This window comes from Choloepus didactylus, chromosome 3, assembly GCF_015220235.1.
Source record: "Choloepus didactylus isolate mChoDid1 chromosome 3, mChoDid1.pri, whole genome shotgun sequence".
Classification (NCBI taxonomy): Eukaryota; Metazoa; Chordata; class Mammalia; order Pilosa; family Megalonychidae; genus Choloepus; species Choloepus didactylus.
In genome coordinates, this window is record NC_051309.1 from 8,875,218 (window position 1) to 8,894,616 (window position 19,399).

The 19,399-nt window shown below is 44.3% G+C and overlaps 1 protein-coding gene across 2 annotated transcripts in view; it reads left to right on the forward strand.

Moving 5' to 3' along the window:
- Window positions 1–19,399, forward strand: part of STX18 (syntaxin 18) — a 141,906-nt gene that overhangs the window by 52,963 nt on the left and 69,544 nt on the right. For both annotated transcript variants that reach the window (XM_037829383.1, XM_037829386.1), the window contains exon 2: window positions 13,419–13,486. In XM_037829383.1, the coding sequence (XP_037685311.1) occupies window positions 13,419–13,486 (68 nt within the window). The remainder of the gene's footprint in view (window positions 1–13,418; window positions 13,487–19,399) is intronic.

Consider the following 19,399-nt stretch of genomic DNA (forward strand, 5'->3'; position numbering starts at 1 on the left):
AATTCCAGTGTAGTTGTTTTTTTTTTAATTAATTTATTTTTTATTGTGATTTTTCACATACTATACAATTATCCAAAGATCCAAAGTGTACAATCAGTTGCCCCCGGTACCATCATACAGCTGTGCATTCATCACCACAATTAATTTTTTTTTCAATTTTTAGAACATTTTCATTACTCCAGAAAAGAAATAAAGACAAAAAAAGGAAACTCCAGTCCTCCCATATCTCTAACCGCCCCCCCTCCATTGTTGACTCATAGTATTGGTATAGTACATTTGTTACTTTTGATGAAAGAACAGTAAAATACTACTAACTGTATTATATAGTTTGCAATAGGTATATTTTTTCCCTATATGCCCCTCTGATATTAACTTCTAGTTACAGTGTCATACATTTGTTCTGGTTCATGAAAGAGATTTGTGATATTTGTACAGTTAATCACAGACATTGCCCACCACAAGGTTCACTGTTTTATGCATCTTTTAACCTCCAGCTTTCCTTCTGGTGACATACGTGACTCTGAGCTTCCACTTTCCACCCCATTCACACACCATTGAGCACTGTTAGTTATTCTCACAATCACCTGTGTTCATTTCCAAACATTTAAGATCAACCTAGTTGAACATTCTGCTCGTAATAAGCAACTGCTCCCCATTCTTTAGCCTCATTCTGTGTTTTGATAACTTGTATTTCATGTCTGTGAGCGTACATATTATAATTAGTTCATATCAGTGAGACCCTGCAATATTTGTCTTTATGTTTCTGACTTATTTCACTCAATATAGTGCCCTTAAGATTTCTTCATCAACACCATATCTGTTCTAAGTAAACAATTGATAGTTCCCTGTATAGTCATATATTTATGTATTCACCACCCTCACCACTATCTAAGGACATCTCTGTTTCTTCCACAAAGCAGGAGGAAAAGTCAAAGAAGGTAGAGAGACAAAATAAAAAGAAAAAAGAAAGAAAAGAAAACAAATGATTACAGCTAGGAAGCAACAAAAAGAGAGATAACATTAAACTAAAGTAGAATAAAGAGTCAAACAACATTACCAATGCTAAGAGTCCCATACCCCTCTCTTCTGCCCCCCTCTTATATGCATTTACCTTTGATATATTGCCTTTGTTACATTAAAGGAAGCATAATACAATGTTTCTGTTAATTGTAGTCTCTAGTTTACATTGATTGTATTTTTCCCCCAAAACCTCCCTGTTTTTAACACCTTGCAAGGTTGGCATTCATTTGTTCTCCCTCATGAAAAAACATATTTGTACATTTTATCACAATTGTTGAACACTCTAGGTTTCACTGAGTTCTACAGTCCCAGTCTTTATCTTTCCTCTTTCCTTCTAGTGTCCCACATGCTCCTAACCTTCCTCTTTCAACCATATTCATAGTTATCTTTGTTCAGTGTACTTACATTACTGTGCTGCCATCACCCAAGATTGTGTTCCAAACCTCTTACTCCTGTCTTTTCCTATCAGTCTGTAGTGCTCCCTTTAGTATTTCCTGTAGAGCAAGTATCTTGTTCACAAACTCTGTCGTTGTCTGTTTGTCAGAGAATATTTTGAACTCTCCCTCTTATTTGAAGGACATTTTTGCCAGATATAGGATTTTTGGTTGGCGGTTGTTCTCTTTCAGTATCTTAAATATATCACATCACTTCCTTCCTGCCTCCATGGTTTCTGCTGATAATTCCTCACATAGTCTTAACAAGCTTCCTTTGTATGTTATGGATTGGTTTTCTCTTGCTGCTTTCAGGATTCTCTCTTTTCTTTGATGTTTGATAATCTGATTATTAAGTGTCTTGGCATAGGCCTATTGAAATCTATTCCGTTTGGAATAGACTGTGCTTCTTGGATCCGTAATTTTATGTCTTTCCTAAGAGATGGGAAGTTTTCATTGATTAATTCCTCTATTATTGCTTCTGCCCCTTTTCCCTTCTCTTCTCCTTCTGGGACACCAATAACATGTACATTCATGCATTCTAGTTGTCCTTCAATTCCCAGAGATGTAGCTCATATATTTCCATTCTTTTCTCTATCTGTTCTTTTGTGTGTAGGCTTTCAGGTATCTTGTTCTCCAGTTCCTGAAAAGAAATAAAGACACAAAAAGGAAACTCCAGTCCTCCCATATCCCTAACCACCACCCCCTCCATTGTTGATTCTGCCTCTTGAGATTTGCTGTTGTATGTCTCCATTGTGTCTTTCATCTCTTGTGTTGTGCCTTTCATTTCCGTATATTCTGCCAGTTGTTTTTTTGAACTTTCAGTTTCTACCTTATGTACGCCCAGTGTTTTCATTATACGCTTCATCACTTTTGCCATATCTTCCCTAAACTTTTTGAATTGATTTAGCATTAGTTGTTTAAATTCCTGTATCTCAGTTGAAGTGTAAGTTTGTTCCTTTGACTGAGCCATAACTTCATATTTCTTAGTTTAGATTGTAGTTTTCTGTTGTCTAGGCATCTGGTTTCCTTGGTTACCCCAATCAGGTTTTCCCATACCAGAACAGGCTCAGGTCTTGGAAGGAGGTAATAGTACCCAGTTTCCCTGAGGGTGTCTTAGAAGATTGCTACACCCTGTGAGGCCTCAAGTCACTGTGCTTTTCTGCCCAGCTGGTGGCGCCTGTCAGCCTGTAGCTCCTGACTGGTGTAAGGAGGTGTGGCCCATAGCTGTTTTCCCTCAGGCTCTGGGGTTTGGTTCTGAACAGAAGGCGGGTAGTAGATCTGGGCACCACCTGTTTCCTCTTAGTGAAGATATGCCCCCTAGGGAGTTTTCATTGCATATAAATAGGTTCTTTATGTCTCTGATTCTGCTGTCTCCACCCTTGTCTGGGTCGGAGAGCTGGGAGCTGAAAGTGGCTGACACTTTCTCCACTACAGAGCACTGCGAGCTGAAAATGGCTGAGGCTTTCTCCACTGAACCACTCAGGTTGAGAGAGAGAAAAAGGGACAGAAAGCCCCCTTTCAAGGTCAGTCCATGGCCCCCAGTTTTACCCATCAGCCAGAGATAGCACCCAGTCCTCTGGGCTCCCTTCCTGAGACAGAGAAGTCCCCTGGCTCTTCAAGGTGAGTCATCACTGAAAGCCTCTGTCTGCTTGTTGCGGATTTGCAGCTTGCATTGGTCAGTCCACGTTTGCCAATTAAAACCCCATTTGTAGCTGGACTGAGGTATGTTTTCTTGTTCAGAGAGTGCTGCTCTCTATCACAACGAGGCTTTGCCATTCGGGCTGCCGTGGGGGGAGGGGGCTCCCTGCTCACATCCACAGTTTCTACTCACAGATTCCATGCTGTGATATCAGGCATTCCTCCCAATCCAGGTTGGTGCACGATGTGTGGACAGTTGCGGTTGTCCCCCAGCAGTTATTCCAGATCATTTACTAGTTCTTCCTGGTTACTTATTAGTTGCTCTGGCAGGACTAACTAACTTCCACTGCTCTCTATGCTGCCATCTTTGGCACACCCTCCAGTGTAGGTTTGACTGTATGTGCTTTCCACCTTGCCCACTGCGGTCTTACTTATTACGTCCTGGGGGGGGGGGCGGCCGGTTGCTGAACCCTCAGCTCTCGGCGTTGCTCTGTGGGTACCGGCGGCGGGGGCTCTTTCCCGGAGGCGAAGGCGAGGCGGGAGACTTGGCCAGGTCCCCGGCGGGGGGGCGTGCAAGGTATGGAGGGCGGCGAGAAAGGAACAGGAGGGACACGGTTCTTTTTGGGTCATAGAAGAAAACCAAGAGAGCTTTATTAGGGGAGAGCACAAGCTTATATTGGGCGATTAGAGGGCGGGGTAGCTGTAGAGGTCAAAGGCTTGGATTGGTTCGGAGAGGGCGCGGAGGTTGATAGACAAGGGGCGAGAGTTGTTCTGGTAACTGCGCATGCGCACTGACGGTGGGGGAGTTGCTCTGGCAACGGGGAGTGTCCGGGCAAGATAAGGGGGTGGGGAAAAGGCGGTTCCCTTCGGCAAGCCTCTCCTAACAGTGGTATTTTGGGTGAGGAAATGGGGCCTGCCTCCGGCCTCACTTTCCCAGGCCTGGGGGGCAGTGGAGGGCGCTGTCACCCGTGCCCACCACCCTCCCCAGGGGCTGATCAGGTCCCCCAGCCCAGGCCCGCCAAGTCGAAGCACGTAATCAGTATCCCGCAGCCCACTAAGCTTAAGCTTGATGTCAGGTGCAGCTCTGCTGTGGGGATGGAGAGGGGCCGTCCAGGTCAGTTGTCTCCAAACTGCTGTGTCCAGGTCAGTTGTCTCCAAACTGCTTTCAGGAAAGACTTTTCCAGATACCCAGCAAGTATGGAATTGGGCCTGCAACATGTCACCTCAGCCACTCCCACTTTGCTCTTTCTCCTGCCCTTTCTACTTGTGGCGTCTCCCCATTTCTGTCTCGGTAGTTGAGGGCAGGCTCCGCAGCCAGCCTTTCTGGGGCGAAATTGTCGTCATCACTAGCTCATTGTACAGCCTAGGCAGCTTTTCAGTATTCCTCTGGGCCCGCCTTGTAGGATAGGTGTGAGGCTTAAATTGTTGCCATATTTAAAACTCCTAAGATAGCACCTCACACACAGTAAGTACTCAATAAATATTAGCTTCTGGTGTTACCACCACCTGTCCTCCAGTTGTGCTTTTGCCTCCAGTTTCTTGCAAAATCCGGTTTCGATTGTTCTTCTGACTCTGTAGCTTTCTATCTTCTCCTCAGTTCTGTGCTTTTGCGAATGATCTTCTAGGTCAGAGCCGTTTAACATGGTCCCTGCACCTCCCCTTCCACCCACTGTCCCCATGGCAGTCCACCATCCAGGCTGACCTTGCCTCATGGAAGACACCCAGACAGTAATCAGGGGGAAGAAGGAGAGGAAACTTAGAATGATGGATCACCTACTGTGTGCCAGACACAGTGTCAGATTTGTTACAGACATTGTTTTCATTGACTGCTTGTAGTTACTTTCAAAGTTATTGTTGTCTCAGTTTTATACATCAGAAGATTAAGACTCAAAGAGTTTACTTACTTGCATGATGTCACATCGCTAGTAAGTGAGAGAGATGGTGTTGGGGATTGAATCCTGCCCCCCACAAGACATGTTCAGGTCTTAACTCGCAGTCCTATGGCTGTGAATTCAAAGGTACCACTAAGAGGAGGCCAACTTGAAACAGGGTGGCCTATTACAATATGACTGGGATCCTTCTAAGGAGAGGGGGTCTAGACAGAGACCCAAACACTGAGCAGGAGGGGACCATGTGACAGAGGCAGAGAGTGACTGCCAGCAAGCCACCACCAGAACTAAAAAGACTTTGAAGAAAGCATGACCTGCCAATACCTTGATTTTGGTTTTGGACTATGAGCCTCCAAAACTGTGAGACAATAAATCCCTGTTGCTTAAGCCTGTCAATACATGATATTTGTTATAGCAGCCCTGGGAAACTGAGACAGATGGGATCTGAACCCAGGTCTCTGTGAGTTGTTAGTTCATGTTATATTAGCCTGGGAAGAATGCCATAAGCATGCACACACACATATATACACATTCTCCATACAGCCTCGAGACCACACAGACTTTAAATTGGATCTGAAAAGCAGCGTGAAGCTGTGTCAGGTCCTTGAGTTGATCCTCCCCATTCTGTTCTCCTTCCTCCCTTCGTCTCTTCCTCTTTCCCCTAAGGTGCCTGGCTCATACTGGGCCTTACATATCTGTCAAGTGAACAAATAAAAGAAATGCTTCCAAACACACAGAAAAGAAAGTGGTGAGCGTTAGCCTGCGTGGATTCTTGCAGCATGAGGCCCCCAGCTTCATTGTGCACTTTTGGATCAGGTTGCTCGGCTGGCAGGTGAGGAGATCCTCTGATGTCAGAAGGCATTCAGCAGAGTCTTTCATATCTTTGTGGATGAAATATTTTCTAAATGGACTGATTATTTTGACTGTTAGGTGGGTCTGTGACTGAGCTCATTGTCCACAGGGAGGGGTCTACAGCCTCGGCTTCTTTGCCAGCCCTAGTTCCTTCCCATTTTTTAAATTGATGATTTTTAGTTCACGATGTCTTGAATGGCAGAATGATCAGAACTGCAATTGACAGGGCAAAATATGAGTATACTGAAGATGTCGTCTATCAGCAGCACTCATGGAAGAGTCATTTTAGTTGATGTAAAGTCAACTTGACTCGGTGATGGGAAAGTGAGCATGTTCTTAGGTGGCATGAATCGAAGCCGGTGGCTGGAGCAAGGAAGACAATGGTTATTCTCTTCTCTGTGCTTCCTGCCTACGGAGTTGAGTCCATTCTGAGAACCAAATTTGATTTTTGAGACCCACAAATTGCTACATTCAGAGGAGAGTATAAGTATCGCCAGGTGCCACAAATGTATTTCATGTAAAGAATTCTTCAAGGAATTGGGAATGTTTAACTTGGAGAAGAGCGAGGACTCGGGTTGAGGGAACACAGTAGCTGAGCTTGATTCAGAGTAAAAAGAACTTGGTAGTGTTTAAAGGGTAACAGCTGACCTGCTCTGGATTTCTGTTGCCAACCAACACCAACCTTACTGGACTGTAGTCACAGAATTCCACAAACGTTTTTAAATGGAGGGAAAGAAAGGGTGATGGTAGCAAGGAAGGGGGGAGAGAGGGGAAAGGAAGTAAACAGGGAAGAAAGAGAGGGAGGAGAGAAAGGGAGGGAAGGAGGGCACACGAAAGGAGAGAGGTAACGGGCTCCCTACCGCAGCTGCACTTCAAGCAAAGCAGGTAAGTCTGTCCCAGGCTTCTCCCCATCTTGAGAATCCAAGAAGGGAGATACTTGCTTTATCCTCTGTACCGTCAAGCTTGAGCTAGTCATACGGAAACTCCGATAAACCAGGAGTGTGAGAGTTTTGGAAAAGGAGGGAATGCCCTTTGGGGAGCTAATGGACAGGAATTAAACAGTCACAGTTATGAAGATAGGTGGATAGAATGAGATGTAAAGAGAAAGTTGGGGTGGGAGGGAGTGAGGAGGAAGCAAAGGTTGAGTCCATACTTTTTTGCTTTTCTTCAAGATAGAGGAGTTCTAGACCTGTTTTAAAACAGAAGTTTCAGTGACTTGAATGGGTACTTTAAATTCCCTTGTTTCCTGCCATCTGTTGCTACTCAACTTTTGAAATTGTTCATGAGTCCTTTCATTGTCATTAAAACTAAGAATCTAGGATTTTATTTTTTTAATCACTGAATTTCTTTCAAGAGGATAGTGCTTAATATTACAAAAAAGCAATATTTTTCAGTTGGTGGGAAAGGTAGCTTTAATATCAGAAATTGCACCACCTCATTCATTTCAACTAGTGTTAACTACCCTTATCGCCTCCATTTAACCAGCCCTATTGTCTGTTTCTGGAGACTGAAACTGTAGAAGACTGGAACTAGAAAAATCACTCTCTCCTTTCGTGTGCCCTCCTTCCCTGTGTGCCCTCCTTCCCTCCCTTTCTCTCCTCCCTCTCTTTCTTTCCTGTTTACTTCCTTTCCCCTCTCTCCCCCCTTCCTTGCTACCATCACCCTTTCTTTCCCTCCCTTTAAAAGCATTTGTAGAATTCTGTGACTACAGTCCAGTAAGGTTGGTGTTGGTTGGCAACAGAAATCCAGAGCAGGTTACTTAGCTACTGATTAAGTTTTCCTTAGAACACTTTACATATTCAGCTAACATTTATCAAGCCCTTATAAAGTGCCTAAAGGAAGGCTTCACACAGAGACAGGGGGGAATGAACCCCGAGTGCCACATCTTGAAACCTCCTTGGGCCCAGACCATTTGAGCAGAAATGTGGCCAGTTGGAGAGAAGACCTTCTGGGCAGAGAAAAGATAAGGTGCCAAAGTGCAGAGGCATAAAAGAGGAGGCTTGGCCAGGGGAAGGCCTGGCAGGTCCAGGGCACGTGTGGAGAGTGCAGGCAGAGGAGCTGGTCAGTGGGCTGGTTAGATGACTTTGGCAGATGTTTAGATGTCCACTCAGGACTGGCTGGCTCATTTAATTCATGGGATGAAAAAGAGAAGTCTTGACCTTTTCTACGAGGAAGGCTGAGGGTGGCTGGTCTAATGATTTGACCTTCGGGGCGGGTTGCTTCTGAGGTACTCAGGGTCCTCTGGTGGCAGGTTCAGGTGAGAGTTGGACATACTCATCTGTGAGAAGAGGGGAGAGGGACTGGGGTAAATTTTGTGTGGATAGTATAGAAAGCTGTGGGTGGGAATGAGGGTGCTTATTAGCAAGAATGTGTAGAGAAGAGAAAAGGACAAAGTCTAAGCCTAAGAGAAGTAAATTTCAGAGATTAACAAAGGAGGAAGAGCCAGTGGATTAAGCCAAGAAAAGTGCCAGAGGTTTAAGAAGAGAACCTGGAGGAGAGAGCATCCTGGGAGCCGAGGAGGAGAGTGCTTCAGGAAGGGAGGCATGAGGCACCCATGTGAGAACTGGGAGGAGTATGGCCCGAAGCTCCCACTACTGCTATCAGCCCCAGTGCCCTTTATTCACAGAAGGGCGGTGGTGGAAATCAGGGGGAAGCGATGGGCTGGGAGGTTGGCCAAGTCCATAGTACTTGCTTACTAAACCGTTGGCAAAGAAAAGGAGAAAGCAGGAAAGAAACAGTTCTTATATTTAATCCCTTAGTAACATCACTGCTGTGCCCCACGCCTCCAGTGGAATGCTGGTGGCAGTGCCAGACTCTTTGTGAGTGAGGAGGCACTCGGAGCTTCTCGTCCACAGGCCTGGGACTCTCACAGCCCCCACTGGGACTTTGGCAGGTCCGAGCCTTCCAGAGGCACATTGATTCCAAACTTTAGCTGTAATTGGTATTGATGCACTTTTCAACTAAGACGGAAAGAGTGGATTTGAGATTTAGTTAGTGGGCCTCCAAATTAAACTTGGGAACATGATCCTTGTAAAAAATTGTTTTATCCTATAAGTAGTTGGCAAACATTTATACAGCAGTGGTGGTTTTGGCTGTGCCTTTGGCTGCATACTAAACTAACAGCAAGCTGTGTCCACTGATTGAATGAAAAAAATAATGATTTTGTGTTACAGGGAACTTTTTACAATATGCCAGAGGGACCTAGTGGAGTCTCTTTAATCTTGAACAATGCTTGTTTCTTGCACAGGCAAGTTCTGCAAATCGGTACTTAGTGTTTCTTAATCAATCAGGCCTTTGTTGGGAGTGCTTTGAGTGCCAGCAGAGCAGAATTCCTATCGTCCTGGGGAGGGGGCAGCTGGCAAGTCAGATCACTGCTGTGATCAGCAAAAGATGCTTGTCAACTGCTTTGAACTCTCCCTATAGTTAAAAGGCAGTTGTCCTTTGAGAAGAATCCCACCATTTTGTACGAGGGTTTTTGTTTTACAGTTTCTCCTGCTTTGGGTAATTTACAGAAACACCCAGGAAGGCGCAGCTAATAGGACTGTTCTGTGGGTGACACATAAACAAAGCTGGGCCTGCTGCCTGGGATGGCAGATGGCAAACCGGCTCCCGAGCTCCCTTTGTGTTGAACCTCCTAGAGTGCATTCAGTGTTTTAAAGTCTTCTCTGACTCACCCAAAGTGCACATGTATATTTTAAAACAATGCCATTTCAGCCTCAGACTGCTCAGAACAGTTAACCTTTATTAATCCTTTGAAGCCACATGAAAAAGAAAGAACCAAAGAAATTTTAAAAGCTCTTGGAAAAATATTTTTCTATCTTTAAGCGAGCTCTTGGGTAATCCTACTTCTGTAGTACTTGTGTTGCCATCTTGTGGATAATGTGATGTAGCCAACTTACTGGGTTTTGAGTTTATTTTACCATCCTAGTGATTCTTGAAGGATAGAAGTCAGAGTGAAACATTAAATAATCATTGAGGAAACACTCTGGGGTGGGCACTGTGCCCAGGGAGTTCATGTCATGAGAGTGTTTCAGAACAGGATGGTGACAGCTCTGAAGGAGACGTGCTTGGAAAAGGGGTCCTGAACCTGGCCTGGAGATGGGAGAGCAGACCTGTCGGAGGTGCCTGGGAGTGGGAGTATGTCAGGTGAGGGGGATGGAGTGGCAGGGGTGAGAGGTGGCAGAGGGAGTGAATCAGGGATGCCAGCAGGGAACTCCTGCTGGGGCCCTGGGTCTCAGGCTCTAGGAATTGGACTTGATCTGGTGGGTGCTGGGGAGACAAGTTGCAGTTTTAATCAGGGAAGTATGTGGGAAGATTTGTCTTTTTGTTTAAAAACATTTTTTATCTGATTACAAAGGTGATACATACTAATTGTGGAAAAAAATTTTAAGTACAAAAAGGTAATAAGAAGAAAGCAAACTAGAGATAACCATCAAGATTTTGATGAGCAGTTTGAGATCCCTCTTTATGCATATATATAGCTAGAGATCTGTGTAGTTGTGTGTCTACGGGAGCGACTCACACAGCACAGCCTCATTCCCTCTTCCCATAGTCTGCTTGTGGGAAAACCATCCATGTCTGTAGTATCTGGTATTGAATCCCCCATGAGGCCACTGTTTGCATCTTGGGGTGCTTTAGTTTTTGTTTGGTCTCCCCTAGTAAAATCTTTACGTGCATAAGGACAGGTAAAAAGAGTCTTTTTTCACTCCTGTCAAATGCATCTAATGTAAGGACCACGCTGTATGTACTGTTGTGTGATCAGTTTACCTTGGTTGTAGCTCATTTGTGTGGAGGATTTCAGGGTTTTGATGATTTTGGAAATTAGCCTTAGTAAAATCTAGCCACTTAAAGGCGAACTCAGTTTATCTTCAGAGGAAGGCAGGGATGGGGGCAGATGAATACCCATCGTTCTAGAATATAGTTTAAATAACTTGTTTGAACATCAGCCTAATGAAGCCAGATCCTGGCAGATCCTGGAGTGTGGCTGTTAGCTTTGAGCTGTCCCATAGCTGTGGACAGTGCCTTTAACCTGGATCAGTCATTGCAGAATTGGGTACTTTTGATTTCAGTACACACCCTCTGCACCACTGGTGAAAGTGATCGGGGAACCAGCAGAGCCAGCTCCGTGGGTGAGCTTGTGGAGCCTGAAGGCAAGCAGGCACTTGGTTTGGGGGTCAGACAGTCTGGGCTTCAATCATTTAAACTAAATGTGTTGCTGTTAGCAAGTTCGTAAAGCCTCAGTGTCTTCTCATCTGTAAATTAAGATAATAATGGTACCCGCCCTGTAGGGTGGTTCTGAGGAGTAAAGGAGGTAATGGATGCATAGCATTTAGATTGGTGCCACCTGCATAGTAGGTGCTCAATAAAAGTTGGCTATTAAATCCTGCTAGTACTATTTTTAAGAAATTATTTTTACACCCCTCCCTTTGTAGTGAAGCCCAAGGAGATTAAGCAACTTTCTCAAAATTTCAGTTGGCAAAGGTAAAGAGTTTAGAGGAGCTTATAAATAATACCCCTTTCTTTCCATCCCAACTTTGGAACCACCTGAAAGGGAAATGCAGGAGTCAGAACAAGAGAAAGCCAATGGAGAACCTGACGTTAGATTTGTAGCCAAATATAGGTGGAGCCCAGGTCATAAAACACCCTCTCAGCCCCTTTTCCAAGTCACCTGCTGGAGAAGGCTCTCCCTTCCCTCTGGGTGGAGTGAGCTAAGGATTGGGACTTCAGCCAGGATTATTAGTTTTAAGTGAAGGGCCTCTGCCTGGAGAATAGGGAGCCAGCAGTACGAGGTCCCTTCATCAGTAAGTGGCAAGGCAAGGATTAGAACCCAATAATTTTTTTTTTTTTTAACTTTTTAAATCAACGCACACAATGCTATCACATGAAACCCGTCTTAAATTTTTAGGAAGAAAAACTCAAACTTTATTAAGCTAAATATTGACAGTGTATATTAGTCTTCTGACAATATAATACAGAATAAATAATGTAGCCTTTGAGTCAGGTAAGCCTGTGATTAAATCCCAGTTCTGCCACTTCTTAGCTTTGTGACCTTGCATGGGCCTTGATTTCCATGTTTATTAAGTGGGGTGGGGATGGGGGGTTGTGTGTCTAATTCATAGGATTTTCATGTGGGCTGATGACAGTGCACCTGCCAATCTGTGCACTGCTTACACACACAGACTAGCACTCAGAAATGAATAGTCACTGTTGGGTAGAATGAAGTGCCTAGTGCAGTCTTGACTATAAATTTAAGGATAAAACAACTGCCTGAGGAGGTTCACCCAGATTGCTTTTTTCAGTTCTCAGCCATACCCCTTGCGAACCCAGTACTGGAAAACTGTAGTCACGACCTGCCAAAATTCTGTGTTTAAACTTGGTGCTTAAGAATTCAAGCCTGATACTTAGTCTGCCTGGGTTTACTCCAGGCCGTGTGTGTCCATGAGCAAATTGCTTACCCTCTCTGACTCGGTTTCCTCATCTATAAAATGGGCATGATAATATTAATGCTCTCATGGAGGTTGCTGGGAGACTCGATGAGGTAATGCATGCAGAGCTCTTGGAACACTCCTTGGCTCACAGTAAACGCTCAGTGAAGGTTTACTGTTTGTTTTCAGTGACAGTTGATTGTGTTAAATGGAACTTTAAGCAAAGCTTGCAAGTCTTCATTAATAAAGTAATAAAGTGAACATTAACCTTAACTTGGGTTGGTCTAAACAGAGACTTTTGTGGAAAAGATGAAAGTTTAGCAGCCCTTTCAAAGCCAGGGCTCCACGTGTATGGAAAAAGTACAAAGGGTGCTAGTGGGACACCGGCGTGAACTGTGTGGTAAGGGACAGAAGTGGGCACTCAGTGGTGTTCTCATTCTCTCCTTCTGGAAACTCGCTTGTACCTGTTGACTGTGAGCCTCAGCTTCTTCTTACCTGCTGGCTCTTTCTGCCTCCTTTTTATTTATTTTTCAATCCCTACCTCCATGTCGCAGTAGGAGCTTTAGAGCAGGTTTCTATTATACTAGAAATCAGCCGTTACAAATATAGCCCTCTGGCCTTCTGCATTCTTTTTGTTCATCCAGGAAAGGAGGCCCAGGGGAAGATGGAGCTTTGCTTTAACTCTGCTGCTCCACAGGGGCCCTGTCTATAAACCTGACAGCTCCAGCCTTAGCGTCCGCCCTGCGGAACACTTGGAAGAAGGCAGACGCGTCTATTTGGACTGAATTATTTCATAGTGATTATAAAGATTTAGATATTAGAGACATCAGGAAAGGAATTAACCTTTTTTGAGCATATGCTGTGTGGTTACTAGACACACGGGAGCTCATTTCATCTTTCCATTCCTCAGAAGTCATCCATTCCTGATGCCGCAGGTCGCAGTCAGCGGTGGAAGCGCGCATGGGAAACCCGGCCCGGGGGGGGGGGGGGGGCTGTCCCAGAGCCACCCAGCATGTCACTGAGGGGCTGAAACCAGAGTTGCCAGTTTGTAGCTTCAAAATCTTCCTGCAACCCACTTTCCATTCTGTACAAATTTAAAATTTATGCTGTATAAGTGGTATCTGTCTGTCTCTAAACTGTTTGTTTTCTTTTGATATTAGATTTCTCACATTGGCAAGCTGAGGGATTTTCTTCTGGAACACAGGAAAGATTATATTAATGCTTATAGGTAAGTGCCTACTTTTTACTATGACTTTGGTGTCTCTGCTCTTTTCCATATCTGTATTCCCTTTGAGTTTGCTGTCCTCACTTTTTACTTAATAACTCACAGTTGTCATAGGGAAGATGGGCTTGGCAGTGGAAGAATATCTGCTGAGCACAGAGGCGCTCACATGGCTCCCAAGGCCTCAAACTCATGGTGGAACAACAACAGGGCTTGATATGCCCTTGTCTCCTATCAAAACGAAACTCCAAGAATGCTGACAGAGCAAAGTGTTTCAAGTTGGAGACTCATGTATTGTGTGTCACCTGGATCTGTGCAGGGCAGAGGTCTCAGTGCTCTGCTAAGCTGTGTCTCCCTGTCCCAGCCATGATGCTGGGTGTTTCCATTTGGGGTCATCCTCAAGTATATTTCAGTTCTTTACCCTAGTGGAACCAGGTCATGCTTTCCTTGCCTATTCTCCATCCCCAGTCTTGATGGTCATCTTTTTTTGTCCCTCTCCCAGGCATTTGACATTTGCTAGCAATATTACAAACCCACCTTGACTGGGCCTTCATTTTTTAGGTCACTTTCTAATTAATCCACTTGTTCGTCCCTAAGGAGCCTCACAATTACAGTCCTCCTAGGGGCCAGGTCCGGTCTCCACCTGGCAGCCTTGGTCCTTTCAAAACATCATGTGGGTTATGTCTCCACCTGTGTAAACCCTCTAGGAATACCCAGCACAGTTAGTACTGACACCAGCCTCCAGACAAAGATTTCTGCTCTTGTGGAGCTTGCACTCTCGTGGGGTGCAAAAGCCGATAAGCACCAGGTTTGTAGTGTGTTGGTGATGAGTTCTCTGGGAATGAGAAGAAGCTGAGCAAGGTCACAGGGTCTGAGCATGTTGGGGAGGACTTGGGGTTTTGGAGCCCCTCATAGCCTGCTCCTCTGTGAGGTGGGCAGCCCTCTGATATGAGCTCATGCAGGTCCCCTCCTCACCTTAAAATTTGGGTCTTTTCGCCTTTCCGTCTTTCCACCTGTTTTAGAGAAATACTTTTCTTTTTTTAAGGGTAACTGTTTTGCTCATATCTCATCCCTCCCACCTATTTAAACTATTGCTATATTCATGAGTCCCATTTATTTTTTGATCTTCAGGCTCTCTTGAGGACACATCAGCTCTTATACACTTGATCCTTAAGCCACTCGTGCTATCACTTTCTTTTTTTCACTTCCTTGCCAAATGTGAGAAGAAAGTCAACATAAGGGGTGTGGTATGTTGAATTATGTACTGCAGAAAAAAATGTGTTCTTAATCTTAATCCATTCCAAGAGTTTTCCCATTGTAAATATGATTTTCTGAAGATGTTGTTTTTGGTTAAGGTGTGGCCAACTGAATCAGGATAGGTCTTAATCCTGTTACTGGAGGCCTAACAGGGAAGGCCACAGGGAGAAAGCTGTAGGGAGGAGCCAAAGCTGGAACGCAACAGAAGCCAGAAGAGAAAGGAGAAGACATCACCATGTGCCTTGCCATGTGACAGAAAAGCCAAGGACCACGGATTGCTGGCAGCCAGCCCTAGAATGCCAGTCTTCTGGGAGAAAGCATCATTTTGCTGACCCCTTGGCTTTAGGCTTCTCCTAGGTCCCAAACTGTGAGCCAATTTCTGTTGTTTAAACCAACCCATTCTATGGTATTTGTTTGAGTAGCTGGAAAACTAAGACGGGGGAGCTAACCAACTTTCTGTAAAAGGCTTTGTGGGCCACATATGGTTTCTGTCACATTATCTTCTCTTTTCTTTAAAAACGTAAAACCATTTTTAGTTCTCAGATTGTACAGAAAAAGGCTGTGGGCCACAGTTTGCTGACCTTGGGATATGATCCTTTGCCTCCTCCCTATTCATCCCTCCCTAGAAGGTGTGGCTTCTGTTTCCATCACTTTTCTGAAACGTGTCTCCTAAAGCACATCTGTGACTTCCTCATCACCTCATCCAGTGACTTTCTCACCAACTTAATATAAATACAGTCATTTAATATGCATTGTTTTGTATGTAGCTTCTTGAACATGACATGATTTTGAGATTCATCCATGTTGTCGTATGTGGCAATATTTTGTTCCTTTTTATTGCTGAGTAGTAGTTCATTATGTGAAATTACCCCAATTTGTTTATCCATTTATCTATTGGTGGACACTTGGGTTGTTTCCCATTTTGGAGCTATTTTTTTTTTTTTTTCTTTTTAATCTTCATTTTATTGAGATATATTCACATACCATGCAGTCAAACAAAACAAATCGTACTTTCAATTGTTTACAGTACCATTACATAGTGGTACATTCATCACCCAAATCAATCCCTGACACCTTCATTAGCACACACACACAAATAACAAGAATAATAATTAGAGTGAAAAAGAGCAATTGAAGTAAAAAAGAACACTGGGTACCTTTGTCTGTTTGTTTCCTTCCCCTATTTTTCTACTCATCCATCCATAAACTAGACAAAGTGGAGTGTGGTCCTTATGGCTTTCCCAATCCCATTGTCACCCCTCATAAGCTACATTTTTATACAACTGTCTTCGAGATTCATGGGTTCTGGGTTGTAGTTTGATAGTTTCAGGTATCCACCACCAGCTACCCCAATTCATTAGAACCTAAAAAGGGTTGTCTATATTGTACATAAGAGTGCCCACCAGAGTGACCTCTTGGCTCCTTTTGGATTCTCTCTGCCACTGAAGCTTATTTCATTTCCTTTCACATCCCCCTTTTGGTCAAGAAGATGTTCTCCGTCCCACGATGCCAGGTCTACATTCCTCCCCAGGAGTCATATTCCACGTTGCCAGGGAGATTCACTCCCCTGGGTGTCTGATCCCACGTAGGGGGGAGGGAGCTATTTTAAATAAAGCTGCTATGAATGTTGAGTGTTCTTCTGCGAGTCTTTTTATAAACATGGATATATTCATGTCCTTTGAATAAATAACTAGGAATGAAATTGCTGGATCATATGGTAGGTGTATGTTTAGCTTTAAAAGAAACTGCCCAACAGTTTTCCTAAGGGGTTTCATCATTTTCTTATCCCACTAACAATGCATGACAGTTCCAGTTGCTGCACATCCTTGTCAACCTTGTACGGTGGTTCTTTTAACTCTAACACTGTAAATGCAGCGTGAGTGGTATCTCTCCTTGTTTAACTTGGCTTTCTCTGTTGACTATGGATGTGGAGTACTGCCATGGCTTTTTCGCAGCTTTCCGCTACTTTGCCACAGCCTTTGACCCTGTTCACCACCACCTGTTTGGGACATTTCCAACCCCCTTAACTGCCATTACAGTGTTTTTCTGCTCCTTTCACCCCTCCTCTTCTGCTTCTTTGCCGTTAACCCACCACCGAAGAACTCTCTTTGGCATTTTTGTCTTCTTTGTCTCTATTTTGACTTAGAAAAATTGTATATCCATATATCATCATCTATCTCCCCATCTCTCCATCCTGAGATCTTACTCCTTATTTGATACTCTGATAAGCACTAATATATTTTATCTCTTGTGATCCTCACAACAGCCCTATGCAATAGGCACTGTTATTGAGCCCATTTTACAGGAGAGAAACAGAAACGTATGAAGAGGTAACTTGCTGAAGATCCACAAAGCTAGTAGCCGCTGTACCAGGGTCTGACCCAGGCCAGCTAATCCCAAGGCCATGCCCTGCACTACCACACATTCTTATCCATTTTCATGGCCTCCTTTCTCACCACTATACCAGTCATTTCTAAATGCATGTGTGCCAGTTTGTATATTTATGTCCCCCAGAAAAAGCCATATTCTTTAATGCATCCTTGGGGAGCAGACATATTAGTGTAGATTGGTTTGGAACCTACTGGTTCAGTGTCCATTGAGATGTTACCCATCCAACTGTAGGTGGTAACTCTGGATATTGGAGCACTATATAAGCTAAAACAAAAGGAGCTCACAGCTAGCTGGAGCTGAGACAGACATTTTAAAGATGGCCATTGGAAGCTGATGCAGACATTTTGGAGAATGCCCTTTTGAAACGCAACCTGGGAGCAAGCAGACGCGAGCCACGTGCCTTCCCAGCTAACAGGTTTTCAGGATGCCAATGGCCTTTCTCTAGTGAAAGTATCGTTTGTTGATGGATACTTCATGGCCTTAAGACTGTAACTGTGTAACCAAATAAACCCCCTTTTATAAAAGCCAATCCATTTCTGGTGTTTTGCATTCTGGCAGCATTAGCAAACTAGAACAGATTTTGGTATCAGAGAAGTGGGGTGCTGGTGCTGCTGAGTTTGCAAATACTGAACATGTTGGAATGGCTTTTTAAATGAATAAGGGGAAGGTTCTGGAAGAATTATGAGGAGCTTGATGGCAAAGGCCTAAATTGCTTTGAAGATACTGTTTGTGGAAATATGGACTCTGAAGATACTTCTGTTGAGGACTTGAACAGAAATGATGAATGTGTTGTTACAAACTGGAAGAAAGGCGATCCTTGTTTTAAAATGGCAGAGAATTTGGCAAAATTGTGTCATGGTGTCAGATGGAAGGCAGAATTTGAAAGCAACAACCTGGAATATGTAGCTGAGGAGATCTCCAGACTATGTGTGGAGGATGTAGCCTGGCTTCTCCTTGCAGCTTATAGTAAAATGCGAGTGGAGAGAGATCAACTTAGAACTGAATTCTTGGATTCAAAGAAACCAGAAACTGATGGTTTGGAAAATTCTGGTCTTCCAGGGGGTAGAACCCCAGAAGCTATAGCCCCACGTGAGGATTTAACCAGTCGCGGAACCCAGCCGCCATTGCAGTACAAGCCAGAATTGAGTTATCCAGAAAGGATATGTGGAAAGTCCTATTGTCTGATGGCTTTGACCCGTGTGCTTCATGCAAAGCCAACAGAATTTTTGCGAGATCTTTACAGACAGAGATGCTGCCGGTCTGGACTGGAGGAGATAGACAAGGAACAAATTGAAGGAAAAATTTCTTCAAAGACAGAGCCTTGGAGGTTGAGGTCTGGAATCAAGAAGTCTGGGGCTGGGAGAGCAGAGTGGCCCACACGCATGGAAAGGGTGAGTTTGCCCCGGAGGTCGAGAGTGGGCATTCCACCTCGATGCTCCAGAAAAGTTTTGCCACGCCAGGCCCCAAAGAGGGTGGAGCACATTCCCAGGGAATTGGGGAGAGCCTGGCCACCACCCCACTGTTCTGAAGAGGTTGAGCATGTGCCCTACAGATGGAAGAGAATCTGGGTGCTGCCCCGCTGTTTGAGGAGGGTGGGGCTGAGAAGGTGGTCTCTCCAATGTGTGGATATGTTGGAGCACTCACCACAGCCTTTGGAGAGGAAAGGGCTGCCACAAAAGCCTTTAGAAAGGGTTGAACTCCTGTTCTCTCAAGCCCCAAGGATACAACCAAGTTCTGTTAATGACACTCAGAGTTTGAAATCTAGTGGAGTTTGCCCTGAGGGTTTTAGGAATTGTTTTGGTCCCTTAAATCCTGTTTTCCTTTCAGTTTCTCCTTATGGCAATGGGAATGTTTATCCTATGAATGTCCCTCCTTTGTATTTTGGAAGCAGATAACTTGTTCTGAGTTTCACAGGTACAGAGCTAAAGGGGAATTTTGCTTTTGGACAGACCATGCTTGTAATTGATTTTGATGGGATCTTGTACTTACCTATTGTTACTGAAATGATATAAGTTTTTGTGATATTCTGATGGGATGAATGTATTTTGTATTTGGAAAGAATGTGTTTTTCTGGTGTCCAGGGGGTGGAATGTACCGGTTTATATATTTAGGTCCACCAGAAAAAGCCATATTTTTTAATGCATTCCTATGGGGGCAGATGTGTTAGTGTGGATTGGATTGGAACCTATTGGTTCAGTGTCCATGGAGATGTGACCCACCCAACTGTAGGTGATAACTCTGATTGGATAATTTCCATGGAGGTGCGTGGGC